Here is a 22834-nt window from a genome sequence, read left to right on the forward strand (position 1 = left end):
AGGAAGGAGCCCAGGAAGAGGTCCAGTGTTGGAGTCGTCTGGCCGTCGAGGACAGAGCTGGTGCTTTATGCTTGTTGCTGACCCCGGCCGCCTCGCTGTGACCAGGTGGGGGACTGCAGTGTCCGTCTGCCACCAGGCAGCAGCGCGATCCTGGGCACATGTGCCAGCCGCAGTGGGCATAACTGATGACCACAGGGGCTTATGGCAGCAGTGATCCTGAGTGCTGCTCCCCCCCATAGCACCCCGCCGCCTGGATGGGGCTCCGTGTGTGCTCGGATGCGCTCCGGACAGAGCTCCGGGTGACGAGGTGGGAGACAGACAGCCTGGTAGCCGCAGCGGGGCCTCAGGTCAGTACGGGCTCCATGAACTGTCGTGTCCAACCGCCCCATGCAAGGCATGTGCTCTATCCTTGGGCACAGCCAGAATGTATCTCTTTCTTTCTAATTTTTTTATAGATTTGTTTATTTTTATTGGAAAAGCAGATATACAGAGAGGAGGAGAGACAGAGAGGAAGATCTTCTATCCGATGGTTCACTCCCCAAGCAGTTGCAACGGCCAGTGCTGAGCCAATTCGTAGCCAGGAACCAGGAGCTCTTCCAGGTCTCTCACATGGGTGCAGGGTCCCAAGGCATTAGGCTATCTTCAACTGCTTCCCAGGATACAGGCAGGGAGCTGGAAGGGAAGTAGAGCAGCTGGGATAAGAACCTGCGCCCATATGGGATCCCGCGGCGTGTGCAAGGTGAGGACTTTAGCCACTATGCTATCGTGCCGGGCACCTTTTTTATTTCCTTTTTAGTATTGTCTCCATAGTTGAGAGGGTGCACGTCCTTGTGGCCCTCTGAGGAGGGTGGCAAGGCTCAGGCACCAGCAGAGCGGGTGGGACAAGTGTTTCAGTCATTTTTTTTTCTTTTCTTTCTTTTCTCCTGTGTCCGTGGGCAAGGTGGGAAGAGGGGAGAGGTGGCTCCCTGCCGACAGACCTCTTCAGCACCTGGGGGTGGGGGACGCTCACCTGATGCCTTAGAGCCCCCAGTGTTGGTAAGTGTCTTGAGTGGCTTTGATAGTTCTGAGGAGGCGTTTCTTTCTCTAAAGATTTACTCGTTTATTTGAAAAGCAGAATGACCGGAGCCTGCATTGATGGCTCAACTGGCTAACACTGCCTTGCAGCATTGGCATCCTGTATGGGCACCGGTTCTAATCCCGGCAGCTCCACTTCCCATCCAGCTCCCTGCTTGTGGCCTGGGAAAGCAGTCGAGGACGACCCAAAGCCTTGGGACCCTGCACCCGCGTGGGAGACCTGGAAGAAGCTCCTGGCTCCTGGCTCCGGATTGGCTCCAGCCATTGTGGCCACTTGGGGAGTGAACCATTGGATGGAAGATCTTCCTCTCTGTCTTTCCTCCTCTCTGTATATCTGACTTTTCAATAAAAATAAATAAATAATTTTTAAAAATACAATATGCAATATAATCATGCATGTGTAACAACAAGGAAGCATTCTGGGAAATGCATCATTGTCAAAGTGGAGTGCATGCGTATATCATACATAAATCTTTTAAAATAGGGCCCAGTGTGATGGCCTAGTGGCTAAATCCTATCCTTGCACCTGCCAGAATCCCATATGGGCATTAGTTTGTTTCTTGACTGCTTCACTTCCCATCCAGCTCCCTGCCTGTGGCCTGGGAAGGCAGTGGAGGACGGCCCAAAGCCTTGGGACCCTGTACCTAGAAGCAGCTCCTGGCTCCTGGCTTCTGATTGGCTCAGCAGCCCTGTGGGAGTGAGCCACTCCTCTCCTTCTCGCTGTAAAATCTACCTTTCCAATAAAAAGAAGGGGAAGTGGAAGGAGAAGACGACAGAGGGAAGCAGCGGACAGAGCAGGACCCACCGTCCCGTGTGCCCAGGGGTGACAGCCACCCAGGACGCTTGCCCTGGGAGAGCCTGTGCTGAGGGTGCGGTGTCCCGTGGACTTCCTCCCCGCCTCAGGCCCAGAGAGTGCCAGGGCCTTAGCCTGGGGGCGTCTGGGTCTGTCCTGTTGTAGGTGGGCCTTTTGTTCTCGCGTGTTTCCGGAGCAGTGTGTGTGGGGCCTGCAGGCTTGCTGTGCCAGCTCTCCGCCTGCCAGTGCCTGCAGCCCGGCACCTCGCTCGCCCGGCCCTTCCCGGGGCTTCAAGCCGGAGGCCGGGCCCTCGGGAGTGGGAGGCGCTCCCTCTAGTGACCAGTGCCCTGTCCTGCAAGGACAGGCGTGGCCGGGGAGGCGGTCTGGCGCTGTGCCCAGGGAGTGAAGCTGGGTCCCATCCTCCTGCTCGCTAAGGGTCCCAGGAAGCAGTGCTCGGATCCCTGCCCATCTGGAATGGGGTTTGTGGCTGCCAGCCTAGCTCTGGCTATTGTGGCCATTTGGGGAGTGAAACAGTGGGTGGAAGATTGTGTCTTCCATGGGGCTCTGCCTTTTGAACGAATGAAAGCGTTGCCTGGTTCAGCGCCCCTGGTCTTAACAGAGGCTGCACATGTGAACATGCCATAGCCTCCCGGCTTTGCACCAGCCGTCCTGGAGTCGGGAAAGGTGTTCCCCCAAGGCAGTTTGTAGTGAATGCTGGGGGGCACAGATACCTTGCAACCAAACAGCTATGATGTTGGGGTGAACCGCCCGCAGGGGATCCCCCTCCTGGAGAAGCCCGTGCAGGCAGCAGGGGTGTGGCGCTAAACAGGAGCTCGGCTCTCACTAGGCTCCGAGCGCCGGTGTGACGGGGCAGAGCCCACGGGGCCTGCAAGCGTCCTGGGGGGCCACTCCAGCTGCAGGGGGAGCCCTGGCCGAGGCAGTGAGTCAGCTCAGGTTGTAGGAACTGACAGACCCACAAAACAACAGTGTCCCTTCCGGGCTGTGGTCCAGTCCTCCCAGGACCCGGGACTCTCCCTGGCTGGCTGACAGCTGCCCCCTCACTGTGTCCTCCAGCGGGGAGGGGTCCTGTAGTGTCCAGGCCAGCATTGGAGACTCCTGGTGCAGCCACACACATGGGGAACCCGAACTGACCTTGCGACTCCTGGTTTTGTTCACATGCTGTGGCGTAGTAGGCTAAAATGCTAACCGCAGAGCCAGCATCCCATACGGACACTGGTTTGAGTCCCAGCTACTCTGCCTCTGATCCTTCTCCGTGCTAAGGCAGCGGGAAATGGTCCGACTGCTTGGGCCCCTGCAGCCATGTGGGAGACCTAGAGGAAACTGCTGGCTCCTGGCTTCAGCCTGGCCCAGCTCTGCCTGCTGCATCTGGGGAAGTGAAACAGAGAATGGAAGATCTCTCCTCTCTGTAAAGATTTGTCTATTTTTACTGCAAAGTCAGATGTACAGAGAGGAGGAGAGAGAGAGAGGAAGATCTTCCATCTGATGATTCACTCCCCAAGTGACCACAACGGCTGGTGCTGCGCCGATCCGGAGCCAGGAGCCAGAAACTTCCTTCAGGTCTCCCACGTGGGTGCAGTGTCCCAAGGCTTTGGGTCGTCCTCGACTGCTTTCCCAGGCCACAAGCAGGGAGCTGGATGGGAAGTGGAGCTGCCGGGATTAGAACCAGCGCCCATATGGGATCCCAGCGCGTTCAAGGCGAGGACTTTAGCCGCTAGGCCACCGCGCCGGGCCCGGACATTAAGATTCTAACATAAGATTTTTGGGGCGAGAGCACACTTTACTTTTTAAAAGATGGCCACAATGGCTGGAAGCAGGCCCAGCCAGGAGCAAGAAGCCTCGAGCTTCTGCAGGTGTTTGATGTAGGTGCAGGGTCCTGAGCACTTGGGCTGCCTCTGCTGCTTCCCCAGGCGCGTCAGGGAGCTGCTTCGGAAGTGAGGCAGCCAGGACCTGGAAAGCACCCACAGCCAATGCTGGTGTTGCAGGCAGTGGCTTAGCCCACAGCACAGAGTCTATGACACCAGCACTGGCACCCATCATGGGCCGAGGCCCCGGGACCTGGGCATCCCTGCCTAGAGGCAGTCACCAGGGAGTGTGGGGCAGATCCCTCTGCAGGACAGCATGCCTGGACCCCTCAAGACCTGGGCATGGGGCACAGTTACCCATCCTGCTGCAGGCCCGGGTGCAGCCTGAACACGGACATCGTCAGTAGGCAGCTCCCCGTGGGAACCATCCTGCAGCTTGCCGTCACCTTGGCACCTCCAGAGGAAAGTGTGAGTGCGTGAGGAGGGACCTGGGGTGCCTTGAGGGCCAGCGGACAAGGTGTGTGCTTCCGGAACTGTCGCCTGCTGTGTGCATTCCACGTTGTTTTAGAACATGAACTGAGGGAGAGACCAGGAGGGAACAGCTGCCTGGGGGTCGGCGTTGGGAGTACCAGGATGAGCTGCTGGTGGGCATCCAGCTCCCTGCTCATGCGCCAGGGTAGGGGTAGGGCAGCAACTGATGGTAGCGGGTCCCTGCACCCGTCTAGGAGACCCAGAGAGCTAGTGGCTGCTGGCTCGGGCTTGGCCCAGCCCTGCCTGCTGCGGGTACGTGTAGAGTCTGAGAGCTGTGCTGGCCGCTCGGAGGCTGTGTGCTGAGCGGAGCTGCACGCTGAGCTGGGCTGGACGCTTGCTGTGGACAGCTCTGCTGGGGCTTGGCCCTGCTTGCCTGGCGCAGCACAGCATGGAGCCACTGGCTGGGGGAGAGGTCCTGCTGAAGGAGGAGTACGATGGAGACTGGGGGCTACTGCCCCTTGCGTCAGAGGAGTAGCGAGGGCAGTGGCCAGGCTGGAGCTACGTCCATCGAGCCAGGAGCTCACCTGGGCCGTCCTTTGCTGCTTTCCCAGCAACACTAGGAAAGAGCTGCTCTCCGGAGCAGGCCTATTCCATGCTGTCCACGCTGCTGGGTTGAGCATGTTGGTGAGCTAGCACCACAGGAAGTCAGACTAGACCAGGCCCTGGACGCCTGCCCGGGACTGTAGCGGCTGCCGTGGCACTCCCAGGCCCCGCATTTCCCACCGCTCCATCTGGCATCCCTCTCCTGGTCTTTGCTCAATGATGGGCGGGGAGCTCTCGGGCGCACCCTAGAGGAGAACCCGTGCTTAGAACAGCTGCCTGCTCTCCCAGCAAGCACCATTATAGGAGGGAGGAGTGGACAGGGATGCGTGCTGATGGCCATAAACACTGAAGCTGCACACGCAGGTGCAGTTTGGGACACGCACACCTCTCACTGGAGTGCCTGGGTCCAAGGGTAGCTGCTGTGGGTCCAGTGCTCAGGTCTTACCACCCATGGCGAGACTCAGCTTGAGTTCCCAGCTGCCGCCTCCTGCCAGGTCCATTCCCAGCTGTTGAGGATCAGTCCCCCCTCCTGCCCCCCTGCACTGAAGTCCCAGCCCCCCAACAACAGTGGCCATGACCTTATTAGGAAACAGCATCTGTGCAGACGAACGGCTGGGGTGAGGATGTTAGGAGGCCCCGCATGGCGCAGCCGGTGTCTTCCGGGAAGGGAGCTGTGTGGGTGCAGAGCAGACAGTGTGCAGACACTGGGCGAGGCCGGGGACTCTGAGTCTCCACCAGCCCCAGACAGGAGGCTCCCATGGCCCAGCGCCGTCCGCAGCCCATGGATGACATTCAGTCCAGGAATCCGGGGCCTGCCAAGGAGGCGTCTCTGGGACCTGTGTGCACCAGCTCAGAGAGGGGGTTCCCTCGGGAACCTGTGTGCACCAGCTCAGAGTCAGGGGGTGCTCCCTGGGGAACCTGTGTGCACCAGCTCAGAGTCAGGGGGTGCTCCCTGGGGAACCTGTGTGCACCAGCTAGGTTGCAATGGGGATCCCTTGGGAGGGGTCTGGAGCCCCTACCCCACTCTGTCTTGCTCAGTTTGGGGACAGGCAGCTTGCAGCCTGAGTAGACCTGCTGGGACTGGCAGTAAACCTTGGAGTAGTAAGTCAGGAAAACATCTGTTTATTCTAAAAAATGCCAAGTTGTAGTGGCTCCTCCTCTGTCCTCACCAGGGGCAAGTTGGGAGAGGGGTCAGGGCTGTGGAGGGTCTTCCTCTCTCTGTAACCCCCACAGCTCCACCATGGCCGTTCAGCCAGAGGGAGGTACGTGGGGGCTCGCGTGTGTGCTGCACGGTGTGCTTGTGTGTGTGTTAGGAGGCAGGTCCCAGCCCTGGAAGCATAGAGGGGGGCACAAGGGTGGCACCCGCATGTGGCTCCACCCTCAAGACCTCTCGCGCTATGGCTTATTTGAGCGAAGGGCTTCTGGCCCCAGGCTCAGGCATCCTATGCTGAGTGAGGGCTGGGCTGGATTGCCAGGGACAAGGAGCCCGAACTGCAAGAACAAGTGGAGGGGCGTAAGAAGGCCAGAAGGCAGTGAGCCCTAAACTGGGAGGCTGGAAAAAGCCTAGTGCTGGGTGGGGTGGTGAGCAGCCAGGTCCCCTGGCTCCTCTTGGGGGTAGAGAGGACCACCTGTGCCTAGCGCTCTGGCTCCTCTTGGGGTAGAGGACCACCTGTGCCTAGTGCCCTGGCCAAGAGGGCTCTAGGGGCTAGCCTGTAAGCACTGTGATGGAACTAGCGTGGGGTGGGGCAGGGCCCCCAACAAGACAGGATGAGTTACAGTGCCAGTAACTGGGGAAGACATGAGAGGGAGGGGTGGCCTGGGGAGGAAGAAGAGGCCCCCACCTTGCCTGAAGGCTAGGGCAGGGGCATGTAGCCCTTTAAGAGTTGGGGAGTGGCCACCCCACAGCATGGCTATGTACAGAGGGTTCTGGGGTAGGTGGTGGTACACCTCTGGGTCCCAGACACTAGCAGGGGCTGCTCACGGCTGTGCCTGAGCCAGGCCAGGGGTCAGGGAGGCCCCCAGAGGGTGTGAGCTGTCCGTCCTTCCTGTAGGCCCAGGGTCTCTGAGGGCCTGGGGTAGAGGCACCTGCCAAGGGTTGGAAAGCCCCCCTCTGGAGCGCATGAGAGGTGGCTGGGTAGACCCTGTAACCGAACAGGTGGCTGGGCCGGGGGCAGAGATGTTATCAGAACAGCCTGGATGGCCTCACCAGATATGACTGGGAGCCAGTCAAGCAGCCAGGAATCCTCCCAGTCAGGAGGGAGGCCAGAGTGGGCGGGGTCATCAGAGGGAGCAGCTGGACCCACCCTCGTCCCTCTGTGGGGTTGTTGTGCTCATTCCCTGAAAGGAACAGCTGTAAGTGCCGGGCAGCCCCAGGGGACAGTTCAGAAGCTGGGGCCCAGGAGGTGACGGCAGATCATAGGGAATGTTGTGGATCCTGGGAAGTGATGGCATCATGGTGGGAGGGGGTTCTGGGTGTGACACCATAAGGCTGGGGGGTCCTAGGAGATGGACCCTGGGAAGTGCTGGCACCATGGCAGTCATGCCCATGGCAGGTGTCCTGGGTCCTTGGGGTGAGGATGTCACTGGCTCTCACAGAGCCCAAATGGGCTGAACTGGGTCCTGGTGGACCCTGGGACATCAAGACACGGGAGTGCAGAGGATCCGGGGGATTATGGGAGACAGTGGATTCTGGGTAATGACATCACTGATCCTGGTGGAAGCCGGGAGGTGGTGGCACTACCGGCTGCTGTGCACACTGCGTGACGGCTGGCAACTGGAAGACGGTGACATCATGGCTGTGGGAGACGCTGGGGAAGGCAAGGTTCCGAGTCATGGTGCGCCCTGCAAGAGGACCAGAGCCTAGCGTAGTGGGTCACAGGCAGTGGCGTAGTTAGCACTCGACCCCAGGCGCTAGGCGGTGAGGAAGGACAGACTGGTACTGACCATGATGTCAACGAGGCCGCTGGCACACACACCCCTCCATCCCCCTGTACCCCCCGAGATGCCAGGGTCTTGTTGCTGGAGGTGATGTCTCAATACGGCAGGAAGGAGTGACGCAGGTTGAGGGCTCCAGGAGCCTCACGGGCCAGAGTGGCTTCGCTGTAGCAGGGCACCCCGCTAGTCACTGCACTGGGCTGGACCAAAGGCCCCAGCTTCCTGGAGAGGGGCAGGTGGAGATCCCGGGGACACGAGGCAGTAACTGGTAATGTCCTCCAATGCTGGCCACCCCGACCCTCTGGAGGGATTCTCAGGGCACTTCCTGGGTCCTTGCCCTCTGCAGGCCCTCCTTCCTCACACTGGCAACACGAGGGAGGGGCCTCCTGACACCCTCTCTGAGCAGGCGGTGTCCGGGGTGACGGAGCAGAGGGACCTCCACCTGGACCTGGCTGTCAGGGAAGAGACCGAGTGCCGCGGCCACGGTGGGAAGGGGTCCCAGGAAGATGGCTTGGTCTGGGAGGACAGAGCAGGGGGAGATTTCCCCTTGGGGGCGAGGCCTGGGGGCTACAGGTGCCATACCAAGGTGAGCCTTGTGTCTGCAGGGCCACAGCAGGGAGGAAGGCCGTGGTGATGTCACGGGCACGGACCTCACAGGCAGGCCCCTTCCTCTGTGATGACATCATGGGAAGGCAGCCTTGGCTCTAACAGTGACGTGACAGGAGAGGAGGGACATGTCCCTGGAAGGCGGCTTTGCTTCCACAAGCGCCAGTCTGGGTCCCAGCGCCCTGGGTCGTGAGTGCCCGAGTTCTGGGTTTCCGGGGATGGGCGCCCGGGAGGCCGCAGCCCCTAGTCCCCGCCGGGCCTCAGACCGTCACCTCGTTCTTGCTGGCGGTGCGCAGGTGCTGGGGCAGGTGGTGGCCAGGGATAAACTGCAGCTGCTCCAGCGTGCCTTGGCGCTGGAAGGGCGGCCTGCGGGCCAGCGTGCCCCCGCCCCCGCCGGCATCCGCCATCCAGGCGGGCTGAGGCGAGCCGTGCAGGGCGTGATGGTGGTGAGCGTGCAGGCCCGGCGGCGGCAGCCCGTGAAGCGGCGTGGGGGGCCCCCCAGGCCCCAGAAGCAGGTTGGTGTGCGAGGCGGCCAGGCTGGCTCGGGTGGTGGGCTCAGGGGGCAGCGCGGGGCTCCGCGGAGGCGACAGCAGGTGTTCGCGACTCTGGCGCAGGGCCTCGGGCGACGACAGCAGCAGGTGCTCCTGCGACACGAGGCGCGCGCGCGGCAGTGTGAACTCGTAGCGCGAGGCGCGGCCGTCGCCCAGCAGATGTTCCTGGGACATGACCCGCCGCGGGTTGGGCGCGGGTGCCAGGCCCAGCTCCTCCGGGCCGCCCCAGGCGTCCGTGCGGTAGCCGCCCCCGGTGCCCGGCCGCCGCAGTGCGTGTAGCGGCAGCGTCCCGCGGGGCATCTCAGCCAGGTGCCTGCGCTTCAGGTAGGCCTCGTCCAGGTCCTTCTCGGCTGGGGGGAGAGGGCAGAAGGCCACCGAGGTGGGTGTCTTGCCACCACACAGGCCCCCTCCCCTCTTGCCCAGAACCCCCATGTGAGCTTTGTGGCCGAAATGCAGTCTCAAGTGCCGTGGTCAGTGCTCGGGCGGGATTCCTTTTAGTTGCCTCTGAGCACCCCTTTTTTTGGGAGGAAACCCCCCACCTCTTATTCTTGGGGCGTCCCTCTTCGCTCCCTCCCTGTCCAGGTGTGGAGTCAGAATTGGAGCTGTATCCCTAGGCGTGTGGTGAAGTCACTTTTGTCAACGTTTCTAGAAATGAGGTCTAACAGAGTCGACCAGGAAAGGGCAGGATGTGGAGTGAGGGTCGGGTGCTGTCGGTGGGAGACGGCAAAAGACGAAGCCGTTCAAGCAGAGGGTGCTGAGAGAACGGGGCACAGGGACGCCTCGCACGGCCGCACACCCAGGGGTCCAGCCCAGCCCCTGCTCCTGTTCCTGTGCTGTCAGCACAGCTCCCAGAGCTTTCATGGCATCAAAATACAATGCCTGTGCTACGGAAGGCCTGGGGTTCGAGTCCTGCCTCTACTTCCAACCCAGCTTCCTGCTAACACGCACTCCAGGAGGCAGTGGGGTAAGAGTGCAGTTCCTGGGTCCCTGCCACCCACACGTTGGATTCCAGACTCATGCCTTGGGCTTCACCAGGCCGGGCTGTTGCAGGCATTTGGAGAGTGTTGTTTGTTTTTATTTTTTTGTAACTCTCTCTTTCTGCATCTCCTCACCTCAAAAAAAAATTATTTATGTATTTATTTGAGAGTCAGAGTTACAAGGAGGGAAGGAGAAATGAAGACAGCTTCTTCCCGGGCTCCCATGTGGGTGCAGGGTCCCAAGCGCTGGGTCCACCCTCCACTGCTTCCCACAGGCTTAGCAGGGAGCAGGTGGGACCTGCCTGTGTGGGAGGGAGCTGGCAGCACCAGCCAGCAGGGCTCAGATGGCCATGCCTGGACACAGCCAGAGAAGGAGCTCAAGTTCTGCTCCTGCCCACTGCCAAGGTCAAGTCCTACCGGACATAGCGGGTCTGCAGAGGCAGAGCCGTGAGCCTCCCTTCTGAAAACACCCTTCTGAAAACACCCGCCAGGGAACTGACACAACAGTCATCACCTCAGGTAGCTCTAAAGAAACTGCTGGAGAAAACCCCGGAGAGACCGAACCTTCGGGGCCCTGTCCACGGTCCTGACCGCCGGCCCAGGCCCCTCCGCTCACCCGGGACTCACCCAGCCTCTTGAGGGAGGAGTACCGGCTCAGCTCCGACTTCACGGCTGCCTCGTAGGACGGGGGCAGGTGCGACAGGTTGTGGAAGGACCGCGAGCAGGACAGTGTGGAGTAGTGCAAGGAGGGGCTGGGTGGGGGCATGGCCCGCCAGTCTGTGGGGAGAGCGGGTCATTCCCACCTCTACCACCCAGCCCTCCTCCCTCAGACCAGGGCTCCAGCCCAGACCCTCCTCCCTCACACCCAGAGGTCCAGCCCAGACCTCCTCCCTCACACCCAGGGGTCCAGCCCAGACCCTCCTCCCTCACACCCAGGGGGCCAGCCCCTCCTCCCTCACACCCAGGGGTCTAGCCCAGACCCTCCTCCTTCACACCCAGGGGTCCAGCCCAGACCCTCCTCCCTCACACTCAGGGGTCCAGCCCAGACCCTCCTCCCTCACACCCAGAGGTCCAGCCCAGCCCCTCCTCCCTCACACCCAGGGATCTAGCCCCTCCTCCCTCACACCCAGGGGTCCAGCCCCTCCTCCCTCACACCCAGGGGTCTAGCCCAGACCCTCCTCCTTCACACCCAGGGGTCCAGCCCAGACCCTCCTCCCTCACACTCAGGGGTCCAGCCCAGACCCTCCTCCCTCACACCCAGAGGTCCAGCCCAGCCCCTCCTCCCTCACACCCAGGGATCTAGCCCCTCCTCCCTCACACCCAGGGGTCCAGCCCCTCCTCCCTCACACCCAGGGGTCCAGCCCCTCCTCACTCACACCCAGGGGTCCAGCCCAGCCCCTCCTCCCTCACACCCAGGGGTCCAGCCCAGACCCTCCTCCCTCACACCCAGGGGTCCAGCCCAGACCCTCCTCCCTCACACCCAGGGGTCCAGCCCGGCCCCTCCTCCCTCACACCCAGGGGTCCAGCCCAGCCCCTCCTCCCTCACACCCAGAGGGTCCAGCCCAGACCCTCCTCCCTCACACCCAGGGGTCCAGCCCAGACCCTCCTCCCTCACACCCAGGGGTCCAGCCCAGACCCTCCTCCCTCACACCCAGCGGTCCAGCCCAGACCCTCCTCCCTCACACCCAGGGGTCTAGCCCCTCCTCCCTCAGACCAGGGGCCCAGCCCAGCCCCTCTGAGTGTTAGACATTTGGCTTCACAATCTCTCAGAATTCCCACAGGAAGTTCCCATAGTAGCAGCTTCCTGCTGATGGCAGATCCCGGGGTGGCAGCGATGACTCAAGTCACGGGGGTCCTGCCGCATGAGGGAGTCTTGGGTTGTGTTCCCTGCTCCCAGCTCTTAGCCTGGGCTCAGCCCAGCTGCTCTGGGTATTCGGGTGAGTGGCCCCCTCGTTGGGAACCCTTTCTGTCTTCAGCACCCCAAGCTCCCTCCAGGATGGGGCCACGGGCATGGGTCAGTGCCAACAGTGCCTGGCTGTGCTTCCAGCTCCAACCTGGGCACCTCAGACCATGGGGATCATGAAGACCAGGCTGCCCTGGCACCTGGCCAGGGAGAGGAGTTCTGCTCCTTGGTCCGTGCCCAGCATGGCAGCGTGTGCAGGTTGTCTAGGGGGCCGAGAAGGGAGTACAGCGTACTCCCACCCTCATGTCTCAGAAGGACCCTGGGGCTCCTCAGCCTTGGGGCCTCATCAGAGCCTGTGGCCCCGGCCACCACGAGAGGAGCGGAGGCTGGGCACCGCGAGGACAGAGGGTGGGTAAGGCTCGCCCGGGCAAGTGAGCACCCCCAGCCCTGGGGAATTCTGCTGCCTCTCCCCACCTGGCCCCTCCTTACCCCCGACTGCCCGCTCTGGTCCGCCCTGTCCTTCTCCGATCACGGATTCCAAATCTAGCCACCGGCCGGGCTGTTCCATGGTCAGCTGTAGCAACACAGCTGCCTTCTCCCAGGCTCGCCAACCCCCACAGGTCAGTCACACCGGAAGTGACCACAGAGGCTGGTCAACACCTTCAGCTCCCACAGGCCACACGGATCCCCATGCCCCAGCCCAGCCAGACCAGGCGGGCTTGTCACAGGACCATCTTACCTGCTGTGCCTTGTCCTCCCAGGGCGCAGTGCTCTTGTCCCCGCTCCCCACCCCGTCCCCCGCCATGCCCCACCAAGAGGATGCCTCTTCCTCTCACTTCTTCCACCGAATCATCAAAACACAGAGAGAGCAACCCCGATGCCTGCCAGGGTCCCGGGGTTGGGCAGCGGGAGGCGGGGCTGCAAGGGGAGGGCGTGGCCAGAGGCGGAGGCCCACTCACCGAGGTCGGAGGGTTTCACGGTGTTGTAGAGGTTCTTGGGCGTCCTGGGGGGCATGCTGTCAGGAACCCCGATCCCCGGGGTCAGGGAGCTGCTTCGGGCCCGGTCTGGGCGGGTCCCAGGCCCCGCCTGGTGCCTCAGGATGTCCACCAGAGCCCTAGAGATCACAGACTGATGGTCAGCAGCCCGGCCGGGCTCCAACTGGTGTCTCTGGCCTCTCCCTTGAGGGGACTCTGTCCACCTTAAGTCGGCTTCCGCCAGTGGCCACCCCTCCTCCACTGCACCTGTCCTGGGTCTGCACTGTCTGTCCACACTTGCAGCCTGAAGCGCCCACTATTTTGACTCCTTTGCCCCCTCCACGCCCCTCACCCCGGCCCTGGGACTCCCCATGCCCCACCGCCCCGGCCTTCTTGCTTTGGTCCAGGCTCTGCTTAAAGCCGCCGCCCCCCCACACCTGTACACACACTGTACTTGGTGTAAGCCGGGCCCCCGCCTGCTTTCCCACGTTCCTTCCACCTCAGGGCCTCGCTGCAAGTGCTGTGCCCTCGCCGGAGCGCACCGGTCCTCCCTTGAGCGCTTGGCGCCCAGCCCGCCCCTCCCGCGCGGCCCCTGATCCACAGCAGCCGCCGCCCCGCGCACCTGTTGGTGGGCTTACTGACTCCGCCGCTAACGTTTTGTGAGCATTGAGCCAGGACTCTGCAAGAATCAATGCTGTTAAACTCTCACCACAACCCCGGGTGATGGGGACGCCCCCTCAGCCTCACAGGGAAACTGAGGCACGGGGAGGTTAGGCAACCTGCGGCTTCTGGCACTCACTCATTCGTGCTCAAGAAACGGTGGTCGGATGGGGGGGCCCGGGCTACCCTCATGGCCAGCGGCTCAGGCCTGACCAGCTCTGTCCTCTGGGAGTCCCGCGCTCCCTCCCCGACGGCCCCACCTCCCGGGCCCAGGCCCCGCCCCAACACACACACACCTGGGCACGTTGATCTCCCGGTGCGCCCTGGGTGCGCGCGACGCCTTGCTGAAGGCCACTTTGGCGCCAACGCCCACGGCCAGGGCGAAGCTGATGACCCCGCACACCACGTAGGCGGTGCTGCCCCCGGGGCCCTCACCCCCACGCACCCCGGCGCCCCCCGTCCTGCCCCCTTCCAGCCACCCAGCCTGGCCGGGCCCCAGTCCCCCGCCCGCACCCCCAACGCCCCCGGCGCCCCCGGCTAGCGGCGGCGGCGTGGTGGCCCAGCGCGGCGTGTCGTAGTTCGAGCAGGAGGCCTGCGCCAGGCGCATGTGGCGATGCTCGCAGCAGAAGCGGTAGTGGCAGGTGCCACAGCAGAAGCGGTAGGAGCCGGTGCTACAGTTGAAGGTGGCGTCGTACTGGCCCATGACGTCGTAGTAGCCGTGGCACAGCTCGGCCGGAGGCGGGGCACGGGCCGCTGCACCGGGGCCGCCCGCGGGGCTGCTCCTCGTGCCATTGGCACCCGTCGCGGCTGCGGCCCCGCCGCCACCTGTCAGCGCCCCGGTCAGGCGTCGCAGGTGCGCCAGCAGCGCGGGCAGCGGGCCCGGCGGCTGGGCGCCCGTGGCGTTGGACGGGCGCGCCCCGGCCTGACCGGAGGCGGAGGCCAGGAGCACCAGGGTCCCGAGGAACAGCAGGGCCGGCATGGCGAGTGCAGGAAGTTGTACGGGTCGCCAGGCTGGGTAGGTGAGCAGAACGGAGGATGTGGGGCAGAAGGGGGATGGATGGAGAACCAAGGTGCAGGGGAGAGGCGACCACACGTGACAGTGCAAGAGCCAGGGACAGTGAGAAACGGGCAAGGCGAGCGATGGACCCAGGAGAAAGGCCAGAAGCCGTGGAGGACACGGAGGAGGGGAGATGCGGCAGGGGTGGGTGTGATGGCGGCACGCAGGCAGGAAGGCAGACAGATGGAGGAGGCGTCAGATGGGAGGGGGGTCAGGCCATGGGTGAGGGAGAGCGAAGGTGTGGGAGGGGAGGGGGAGAGAGAGAGAGAGATGGAGAGATCCAAGTTGAGAGCCAGAGTCTGTGCACCTGCTGGTGGTGGAGCAGACCCACCACAGCCCTGGCAGTCTTCGGGGGGCTGGTCTTTGTTCCAGGCAGCTGCCCCTCCCGCCAAGTGGCCCAGGGCCTATTTCTTGCGGTTCAGATTCTAGATGAAGGCTCCGGGGTCAGCCTGTCACTCACTCACAGTCAGGGGCCACAGTGTCTCCCAGGGTGTCCTGTCCCCATACCTCAGGCTCCCGTGTGTCAGTGCAGGGAAGATGGGGGAGTGACCACGTCAGGGCAGGGAGCAGTCACCTTTAACCCCTTGGCTGCTCCCCAAGTACACAAGGAGGTGCCTGCCTCTGCTGTCACTGGGTGCAGTGGGAGGCCCAGCCAGCCTCCCAGAGTGCAAAGTGGCAGCCAGCGTTTCTATAGCAACTGTACACCCAGGCCCCACCTGCCCACCCTGCACTGGACACAGCAGGGGAGAGGGCCAAGGGTAGCTGGCCTCAGTTCTGGGAGAGGGAGCCACAGCTGAGTGACTTGGAGTGGGCTCTGGGTGGCTCCCGCCCCTGCCCCCACTCTCCCCTCTGCAGGGCAGTGACCCCAGAGAGCTGCCCACAGGACATGAGTCGGTGTAACATGTGTCTGTCACCATCTTCCGGCCCCATGCTCCAGGTCGGGGGTGCAGACACAGGTGCCACATCTCAGAGACCACTGTGGAGAGATCGGAACCGTGGGAGACTGAGGGGGTGGCCGATAGGATGGGGACTGGGCCTGGTGGCTGACACCCACTCCTCGAGCTCCTGCTGGAATCACCCCACCTGGGTCTCCTTAACCCTTGCCATCGCCCCCTCCCCAGGCCAGGGCAGTGGAACACAGAATCCCCACTCCCAAAATTGCTAAGATGTCCATGGAAACAGAGAGCTGCCCTCCTCGTGGCCCCTGCTGGGGGCGCCTGGAGCTTCTCTTGGGGGGCAGAGACTGTTCTGGAAGCAGATAGTGGGGGTGGCTATGTGACGTAATGAAAACCAGAGGCTGCTGAGTTACGTCAGTCCCTCAATCCCCCCAGCCCTCGCCTTCCCTGTGGCCGTCCGTGGAGTGAACCAGCGGACAGGTCCTTGTCTCCCAAACAAATGCATTAAACAGATGGTTTTTCACAAAGTGGTTAGATAATGAATGCTGTACGTGTTTTCCCACCCTTAAGAAAAATGGTCGGGTGTTTGGCACGGCTGCTCAGACTCCACTTGGGGCTCCTGCGTCCCACGGCCGGAGTGCCCGGGTTCAGCACCAGCTGCTGCCCTGTCGGGGAGGAGGTCCACACCAGGAGCCAGCAGCCCCGGCCCCGGCTGCTTTCTTCTTGCTTTCCTGTGTACCTGCTGTTCCCCTCCCTCATGTAGGTGTCGCTCACTGTCCTCCTGGCCGCTGCAGCAGCGGGGTCACGCTGGAGCCCTCAGCTGTTCGCTCCAGGAGTCTTCACAGCCTCCCTCCACCTGCCAGGTCACTGGATATGGCCCTATCGTGTGCCTTCCCTATCCCGTGACACATAGTGGGTGTTCAGTCAGGACTTGCTGGCTTTTCCTGTCTCTTCCTCTCTTGCTCCAAGGGGAAGGTCCCGTCATCTGTCCGAGCCTCTCGCTGCACGAGGAGGTCTCCAGGCCCCACTGCCAGGAGGACAGAGTCCACCCGCACACAGACACATCCCAGCATGAGTGACATGCTCACAAGAGTGCCGTGCACCCGCCAAGCCATCACTGCATCGCTGGGGGGACCGGGATCCACCGAGTGGCTCTCCTATCACTGACAGAAGCCTGTTGCATTGCTCCACCACACAGGTGTGCACACCTTGGGAAACCTGACCCCTGACAGCCCCTGTGATGTGGCCCCCAAGCCCAGAGAGACACCCACTCAGTACACACAGGCTGACCACAGGCATGGACACAGGTGTAGGCTGGGATGGGCCCAGCCCTGGCCTGGCACACAGCCATGCCCAGCCACACCAACAGCACAGGATGCCCAGAGGGGGTCCCCAGCTCCATAATTGAGAGCCCGTGGGTTCTCCTCCCAGCATCCTAACACACACAGCCACCTGACACAGGCCACCTCATCCTGCCCTGGGGAGCCTGGGAGCCGCCTTGGCACCCCCACACCCCTCCTGCCTCCACAGCTCAGGAGCCCCAGTTCCTGGTTCCACAGCCACCTGAGCTCAGCAGAGACACCAGGGGGAACCAGGAGAGGAGGCCCAGCCTGCACCTGGCCACTGCCCAGCCCTGTGCTCCCCTAACCCTGTGGGCTAGGGCGTGCACTGGGCAGAGGATGGCAGCAGGAAGGGTGTCTAGGTGCTGATGTCCAAGCACAGAGACTCAGAGGAAGAGGGGAGAGGAGGCTAGAGGAAAGGCTGCACGCCAGATTGTGGGGTAGGAGACCAAGACCCTGTGCGGGGGCAGGGAGGGGTGTGGGTAAGACAGGGCAGACGGAGGGAGATAGATCAGGTGCAGAGACCTAGGGAGGGAAGAGGCTAGGGCGCACGGAGGGAGATGCAGCAAGTCCGGTGGCAGTCCTGTGTGTGTGTGCGGCGAGGGGGACGGGGAGGGGGGCGCTGGGGTGCAACCAAGCTGGACAGAGGCCCAGCGGGCGCGGGGTCTGGGCGCGCAGAATTCCAGCAGCAGGTGCAGGAGAGCGGAGGAGGAAGGGGCGGGCCCCGGGGCTGCGGCACGTGGAGATGCGGAGGCCGCTGCCCTGGGCTGGCTCAGGGAAGAAGGGGAGCCTGCATCTGAGCATCCCTCCCCAGGCCCCCTGCCCGGCCGACTCCATGGGCAGCTGCTCCCGGACTCCCGCCGGAGGCTCTGTGCTCCCCGCGCGGCCGAGTCTCAGGGTTTTGGTGTCTGCACTCCACTGTACACCGGAATCGCCCCCCACAACCCCGCACGGACCCCACCGCCCCCGACCCGACCCCAGTCTAGCTCCGCCCGGTGGGGGCGGGGGCGCTGCGGCGGGAGCTGCGTGTTCCCAGCGCAAAATAGATTCCCGTTGCCATGGCGACTCGAGAGCGGCCTCCGAGACGCTATGCAGCGGGCTGGGGGGCGACATCTGCATCCGGAAGGCGGGGGCTGGGGGTGCCAACGCCTGGGCCCAGGGGCTCCCGGGGGAAGGGGGCCTGGGCGCGCAAGGTCGGCGTTGGGGGTGCTCTGCCTGCCCGAGGCGGGGCGGCCTGGCCCATGAGAGGGGTCTCTGACACCTGCATCCCTGGAGGCCCCCCAGGCGAGGGACGGAGCAAGGACTGGGGGTCGTGGAGCTCCAACTCCCAGCCTTCCGAGGGGGGCTGCAGAAACCTCGGCACCCCGTGCTGGCCTTCGGACCCTGCCTTCGAGGAAGCAGTCTGCCCGCTCCAGCAGCTGTCCATCCTTGCGTCCGTCCACACGCCTCCTCCCCTTGTCCGCATCCCCGTGCCTCAGTTTCCCCCACCCTCCTGCAACCGGGGTGCGGTCGCGCTCACCTCGCTTTCCGGCTGCGGGCCGCTGGGGGAGTCGGGGGCGGCGGCGGAGCGCGGCTGCGAGCCCGCGGGGCTGGGCGCGCGCGCGGCGCCGGGGGCGGCCGGCAGCAAGTCGGGCGACCCCGGCCGGCGGAGCTCCCTCGGTGCAGCTGCGGCCGCCGGCTCTCGGCCCAGCCTAGGCGCCGCCCCCTCCCCACCTGCGGGGACCCCCAGTCGCCCCCGGGACACCCCCGCCCCAGCCCAAGAATGGTGCGGTCCACAGCCACAGCAGTGTTTATTCTGCGAGATCGGGTCTCGCAGTCGGTCCCTTCCCCACCTGCCCCTCCCTTCCCGCCCCGCGCAGGGGCCCCGGGCCGAGCCCCGCCCCCACGGGGCTGGCAGCCAACTCCCGGCCGGCTTCCAGGATCCTCATTTGCATTTCCGGGAGCATCCGGCCAATGGAAAGGCGGCGCCCCGCCTCCCCTCCCAAGGAGGCGGGACTCCTGGTGGACTGCACCACTCTTGGGATGCAGGGATGGGGGAGAAAGCGCTTCCACCAGTCCAGACGACCAGAGGGTGGTCTCCTTTGGAGGTAGGGCCAAGAGATCAGCGGAAGAGGGGGTTCTGGCCTTGGAAGAGGCCCAGCAGCCCGCTGTCCGGGGCGGGTTCCTTGATGATCTTTTGGATCTATAGCGGATGACACATCCAACGGACACCTTCCCCAGAGCCTCTGGCCAGCGGCTGACCCAAGCGTCCCTGGGGCTTCCCTTGCACCACGCCTGCCTGGCTCAGCTCCCAGCCACCTGGCATGCTGGCCTGCCCTGCTGGCCTGGACCAAGGCTGGGGAGCTGTGTGATGGGGCTTCCTGGATTACCCCCCTCCCTCCTCTCAACTCCCTGGTCCAACTCAGCTCTGGCACTAGTTTCAGGACCAGGTCTCGGGCACCTGCGTGTCTCCCATGGCCTCACCCTCCCACACCAGCTAGGGGGCCAATGGGTTCCCCTGGCTGGCTGGCAGCCCCTGGGGCTGGGGATCCATCTCTGAGCAGCCGTCCCAGCTCTAAGCCCAGCACTGGGAGTGCCCCACTAGACCGGAGGGTGCTGCGGCCTGACCTGGCTGAGGAAGAGGGGCGGGTGTGGAGGTGTCCAGGGTGGCCTTTCTCTTTCCTAGAATCCTTGCTAAAGCCAGCTGCTCCAGGAAGCACCCCAAGCCGTGCCCTCTGCAGGGAGTGGGGGTTGGTGTGTGCAGTCTCTGTGGGGTTGGACCCTACCTCCTTGAACCGGGGGTGGGCGGCGTCCCCCACCAGCTGCAGGATCAGTGCCTCACTCGTGGACAGGAAAGCCCCGCTCTGTCGCATGCGGGCCAGTGCCACCAGCCGGTCCACCTGGCTGTGGGGGAGAGGTATGTGTCCGTCATATTGGTCGAAACGTGGGAGCCCCCACAGGCCCATCCCCAGGAGAGCTCCTCTCACCTGCGGGAGGAACAGGCATCCGCCACCACGTGGACCTGCAGCCCCCGGTCCAGGAGGTCCAGGGCCGTGTTCTGGGGACACAAGAAGATCAGGACCAACCCCACAAGGGAGACCGGGACCAGGCGAGGGGGCAGCAAGCATGACAGGGTGGGGTCCGGGAGCCAGGCCTCGGCAGGGGTGGGGCCCCCGGTGCTCACCAGGATGCACGCCTGGGTCTCAATGCCGCAGAGCAGCACGGACTGCAGCTGAGGCCGGCTGTCCAGCTCCTGCCGCACCACAGGCACCATGCTGAAGCAGGTCTTGGTCACGGGCTGTAGGCCCTCTGCCCCCAACTCTGGCACCGTGTGGCCCAGGCCCTGTGGGTACTGCTCCGTCAGCACAGCTGGCACCTCCAGCAGCCGGGCCACCTGTACAGGGTAGTGACACAGGCCTGGATCTGTAGGAAGATGGACCTGGACCCCTGGTCTGAGGGAGGAGGGGCCGGACTGGACCCCTGGGTGTGAGGGAGGAGGATCTGGGCTAGACCCCTGGGTGTGAGGGAGGAGGGGCTGGGTTGGACCCCTGGGTGTGAGGGAGGAGGGTCTGGGCTAGACCCCTGGGTGTGAGGGAGGAGGATCTGGGCTGGACCCCTGGGTGTGAGGGAGGACGGGCTGGGCTGGACCCCTGGGTGTGAGGGAGGAGGGGCCGGGCTGGACCCCTGGGTGTGAGGGAGGAGGGGCCGGGCTGGACCCCTGGGTGTGAGGGAGGAGGGTCTGGGCTGGACCCCTGGGTGTGAGGGAGGAACGCTGGACCCCTGGGTGTGAGGGAGGAGGGTCTGGAGCCCTGGGTGTGAGGGAGGAGGGCTGGACCCCTGGGTGTGAGGGAGGAGGGTCTGGGCTGGATCCCTGGGTGTGAGGGAGGAGGGGCTGGACCCCTGGGTGTGAGGGAGGAGGGTCTGGGCTGGACCCCTGGTCTGAGGGAGGAGCCCACACCCTGAGCATGCGTGCAGCCACAGCGACGATCTGTGGGAAGCAGGTGACACTGCTGCGGAACTTTTCCTGCATGTCACACAGGAACAGGATGGAGGATCCAGGGAGCACTCGGCCCAGCCCAGGCCTCGCAGCTGCCGCCATCACCTAAGGGGACAGCAGGGAAGCTCTGGGAGGTGTCCCACTCCCTCGCACTGCAGCCCCCTCCCTGGCCTGTGCACTGGGCACTGCTGCTCCCTGGCTGCAGCCCCCTCCTGGGCCTGTGCACCGGGCACTCCTGCTCCCTGGCTGCAGCCCCCTCCTGGGCCTGTGCAGCAGGCACTCCTGCTCCCTGGCCTGTGCACCGGGCACTGCTGCTCCCTGGTCTGTGCACCGGGCACTCCTGCTCCCTGGCTGCAGCCCCCTCCTGGGCCTGTGCAGCGGGCACTCCTGCTCCCTGGCCTGTGCACCGGGCACTCCTGCTCCCTGGCTGCAGCCAGCTCTCTCCGCTCCATCCCGGGAGACTCAGCTGTGCTCCCAGTGTCTGCCTGTCTGCCTGTCCTTCTTGCTGCGTCCCTGGCGGCTGGGTCCATCTGCACTGCCCAGGGATAGCTAGGCCTGGGCAGGGGCCTGGAGCCCGCATGTGACATGTGCCCAGGGCCCATGGGCACTGCGGAGCCCCGAGAGCCTTCACGGCTGAGCCTCGCTTGACTGGTGCACCCACACCTCCACCTGAGCTGCCCGGTCTGGGAGGAACAAGGTCGGGGGGCCCAACCTGTACAGCCACCCGCAGGGGGACTGTGGTTGGGAGTGCACACGTGTGAGCGGATGACAAGCAGAGCGGCAGCAGGCGGGTATCGGGTGGCAAGGCGTATGGGAGTGCAGGGTTCTCTGGGGGATGCTGGGCAAACTGCCAGGGACAGGAGACATGTGTTCACACCCGCCTGCTGTGCACTCGGCTTTACTTATTTATGTGAAAGGCAGAGAGCCAGAGAACGATCTTCCATCCACTGGTTCACTCCCCCGATGCCTCCACCAGCTAGGGCTGGGCCAGGCTGCAGTCGGGGTCTCTTACCCAGGGAACTAGGGACCCCAGGTACTTGGGCCATCACTGCCTCCTCCTCGGGGTACACATTGGCGGGCGCTGGAGCAACTAGAGACGGGACTCAAACCGCGGCGCCATGCTGAAGGCGTGCCCTCAAGGGGTAGATTGTATTGTTTGTGTCGTACCAGAACCAGGCCTGCACCCTGGCTGGCCCGGTGTTCCCGTGAGCCCTCTTAGAACAGGGCCCAGCACCCACAGGACACGTCGGCATATCCCGCCCAACAGAACGGATGGCTGCAAGGGCGAGTGGCCTGTGGGCCGGGCAGAGGATCAGCCCCAGTTTGCGAGCAGGCAGCCCGTGCCCTGATCAGCTCTGCAGCCACAGAACCCCACGGCCGGGCTCTGCTAGTCTTCCTGGGAGAAGGAGGCAGTGAAGTGGTGAAGGCCTGTAACTTGCTGGGTCGTTTTTTTTCAAGTCCACTGGTCATGCATAAACATTCTTTATAAAGGGCGGATGCCAGCTGCAAACCAGCCAAACAAATGTGTGGAGTAAGAGATCGGAGCCCGGGCCATGTCCAAGCCACTGCCAGCATCCCGGATGTTCCCCTGGTTCGTGTCCCGGCTGCCCCACTTCCCACCCAGCTCCCTGCTTGTGGCCTGGGAAAGCAGTCGAGGACGGCCCAGAGCACTGGGACCCTGCACCCGCGTGGGAGACCCGGAAGAGGCTCCGGGCTCCTGGCTTCGGATCAGCTCAGCTCCAGCTGTTGCAGCCACTCGCAGCAGAGGGAAGATCCTTCTTTGTGTATGGTGCACGGTGTGTGCGGGCTACACCGGCCACAGGCCAAAGGGAGAGGGCATGACGGCAGGGCCGGGGTCCCCGAGCTCAGAGTCCGGTTGGGTGCCGGAGCGGGCAGGGGGTGCTCCTCGCGGGGTCTGGGCCAGGGTTCCCACGTTCCTTCCCCCTGCGCAGCTCCGGGTCCCGGGCGTGGACTTACCCCGGGGCGCCGGGCGCCGACACGTCCCGCCGAGCGTCCGCACTCCCGAAGCCCGTCCGGCCCTCCCCGGACCGGGCAAGGTCACCGTTAGGCTGCGTGCGGCCACGGCCCACCGAGCCCTCCAATCGGCGCTCGCCTCGCTCTACCCGCCTCTCTCTGCCCTTCCCTCTCAGCCAATCCAGACGCAGTACTGCTTCGCGCTCAGGGTCTAGTCCCGTC

General features: G+C 63.9%; 2 protein-coding genes across 3 annotated transcripts; both read right to left on the reverse strand.

Moving 5' to 3' along the window:
* Positions 1-8486: 8486 nt before the first annotated feature.
* SHISA7 (shisa family member 7) lies at positions 8487-18260 on the reverse strand. The gene is made up of 6 exons (XM_058674516.1): positions 18182-18260; positions 13666-14380; positions 13332-13388; positions 12695-12849; positions 10460-10609; positions 8487-9205 (listed from the first exon to the last, which is right to left on the reverse strand). The coding sequence occupies exons 2-6, from the start codon at positions 14346-14348 to the stop codon at positions 8565-8567; spliced, it is 1686 nt and encodes a 561-aa protein (XP_058530499.1). The 5' UTR covers positions 14349-14380; positions 18182-18260; the 3' UTR covers positions 8487-8564.
* Positions 18261-18435: 175 nt separating this feature from the next.
* On the reverse strand, positions 18436-22764 carry ISOC2 (isochorismatase domain containing 2). 2 transcript variants are annotated; one of them, XM_058674233.1, is made up of 6 exons: positions 22616-22764; positions 20600-20743; positions 19826-20035; positions 19629-19699; positions 19428-19545; positions 18436-18844 (listed from the first exon to the last, which is right to left on the reverse strand). In XM_058674233.1, exons 2-6 carry the CDS (start codon positions 20738-20740, stop codon positions 18764-18766), a joined length of 621 nt encoding a protein of 206 aa, XP_058530216.1. In that variant the 5' UTR covers positions 20741-20743; positions 22616-22764; the 3' UTR covers positions 18436-18763. The 2 variants fall into 2 exon arrangements, with proteins under 2 accessions (XP_058530216.1, XP_058530215.1); XM_058674232.1 differs by having other exon boundaries at positions 19629-20035.
* Positions 22765-22834: the final 70 nt, after the last annotated feature.

This window comes from Ochotona princeps, chromosome 16 (genome assembly GCF_030435755.1).
Source record: "Ochotona princeps isolate mOchPri1 chromosome 16, mOchPri1.hap1, whole genome shotgun sequence".
NCBI classification, from domain to species: domain Eukaryota; kingdom Metazoa; phylum Chordata; class Mammalia; order Lagomorpha; family Ochotonidae; genus Ochotona; species Ochotona princeps.

Coding starts and splice junctions, on each gene's coding strand:
- ISOC2 (XM_058674232.1), bottom strand. CDS start 20,740: ATGGCGGCAGCTGCGAGGCCTGGGCTGGGCCGAGTGCTCCCTGGATCC. Junction 19,546..19,628: donor GATGCCTGTTCCTCCCGCAG/GTGAGAGGAGCT, acceptor TCTCCCCCACAG/CCAGGTGGACCGGCTGGTGG. Junction 18,845..19,427: donor CCCACCCCCGGTTCAAGGAG/GTAGGGTCCAAC, acceptor CATCCGCTATAG/ATCCAAAAGATCATCAAGGA.
- SHISA7 (XM_058674516.1), bottom strand. CDS start 14,348: ATGCCGGCCCTGCTGTTCCTCGGGACCCTGGTGCTCCTGGCCTCCGCC. Junction 12,850..13,331: donor GTCAGTAAGCCCACCAACAG/GTGCGCGGGGCG, acceptor TGTGATCTCTAG/GGCTCTGGTGGACATCCTGA. Junction 10,610..12,694: donor CGTGAAACCCTCCGACCTCG/GTGAGTGGGCCT, acceptor CTCTCCCCACAG/ACTGGCGGGCCATGCCCCCA.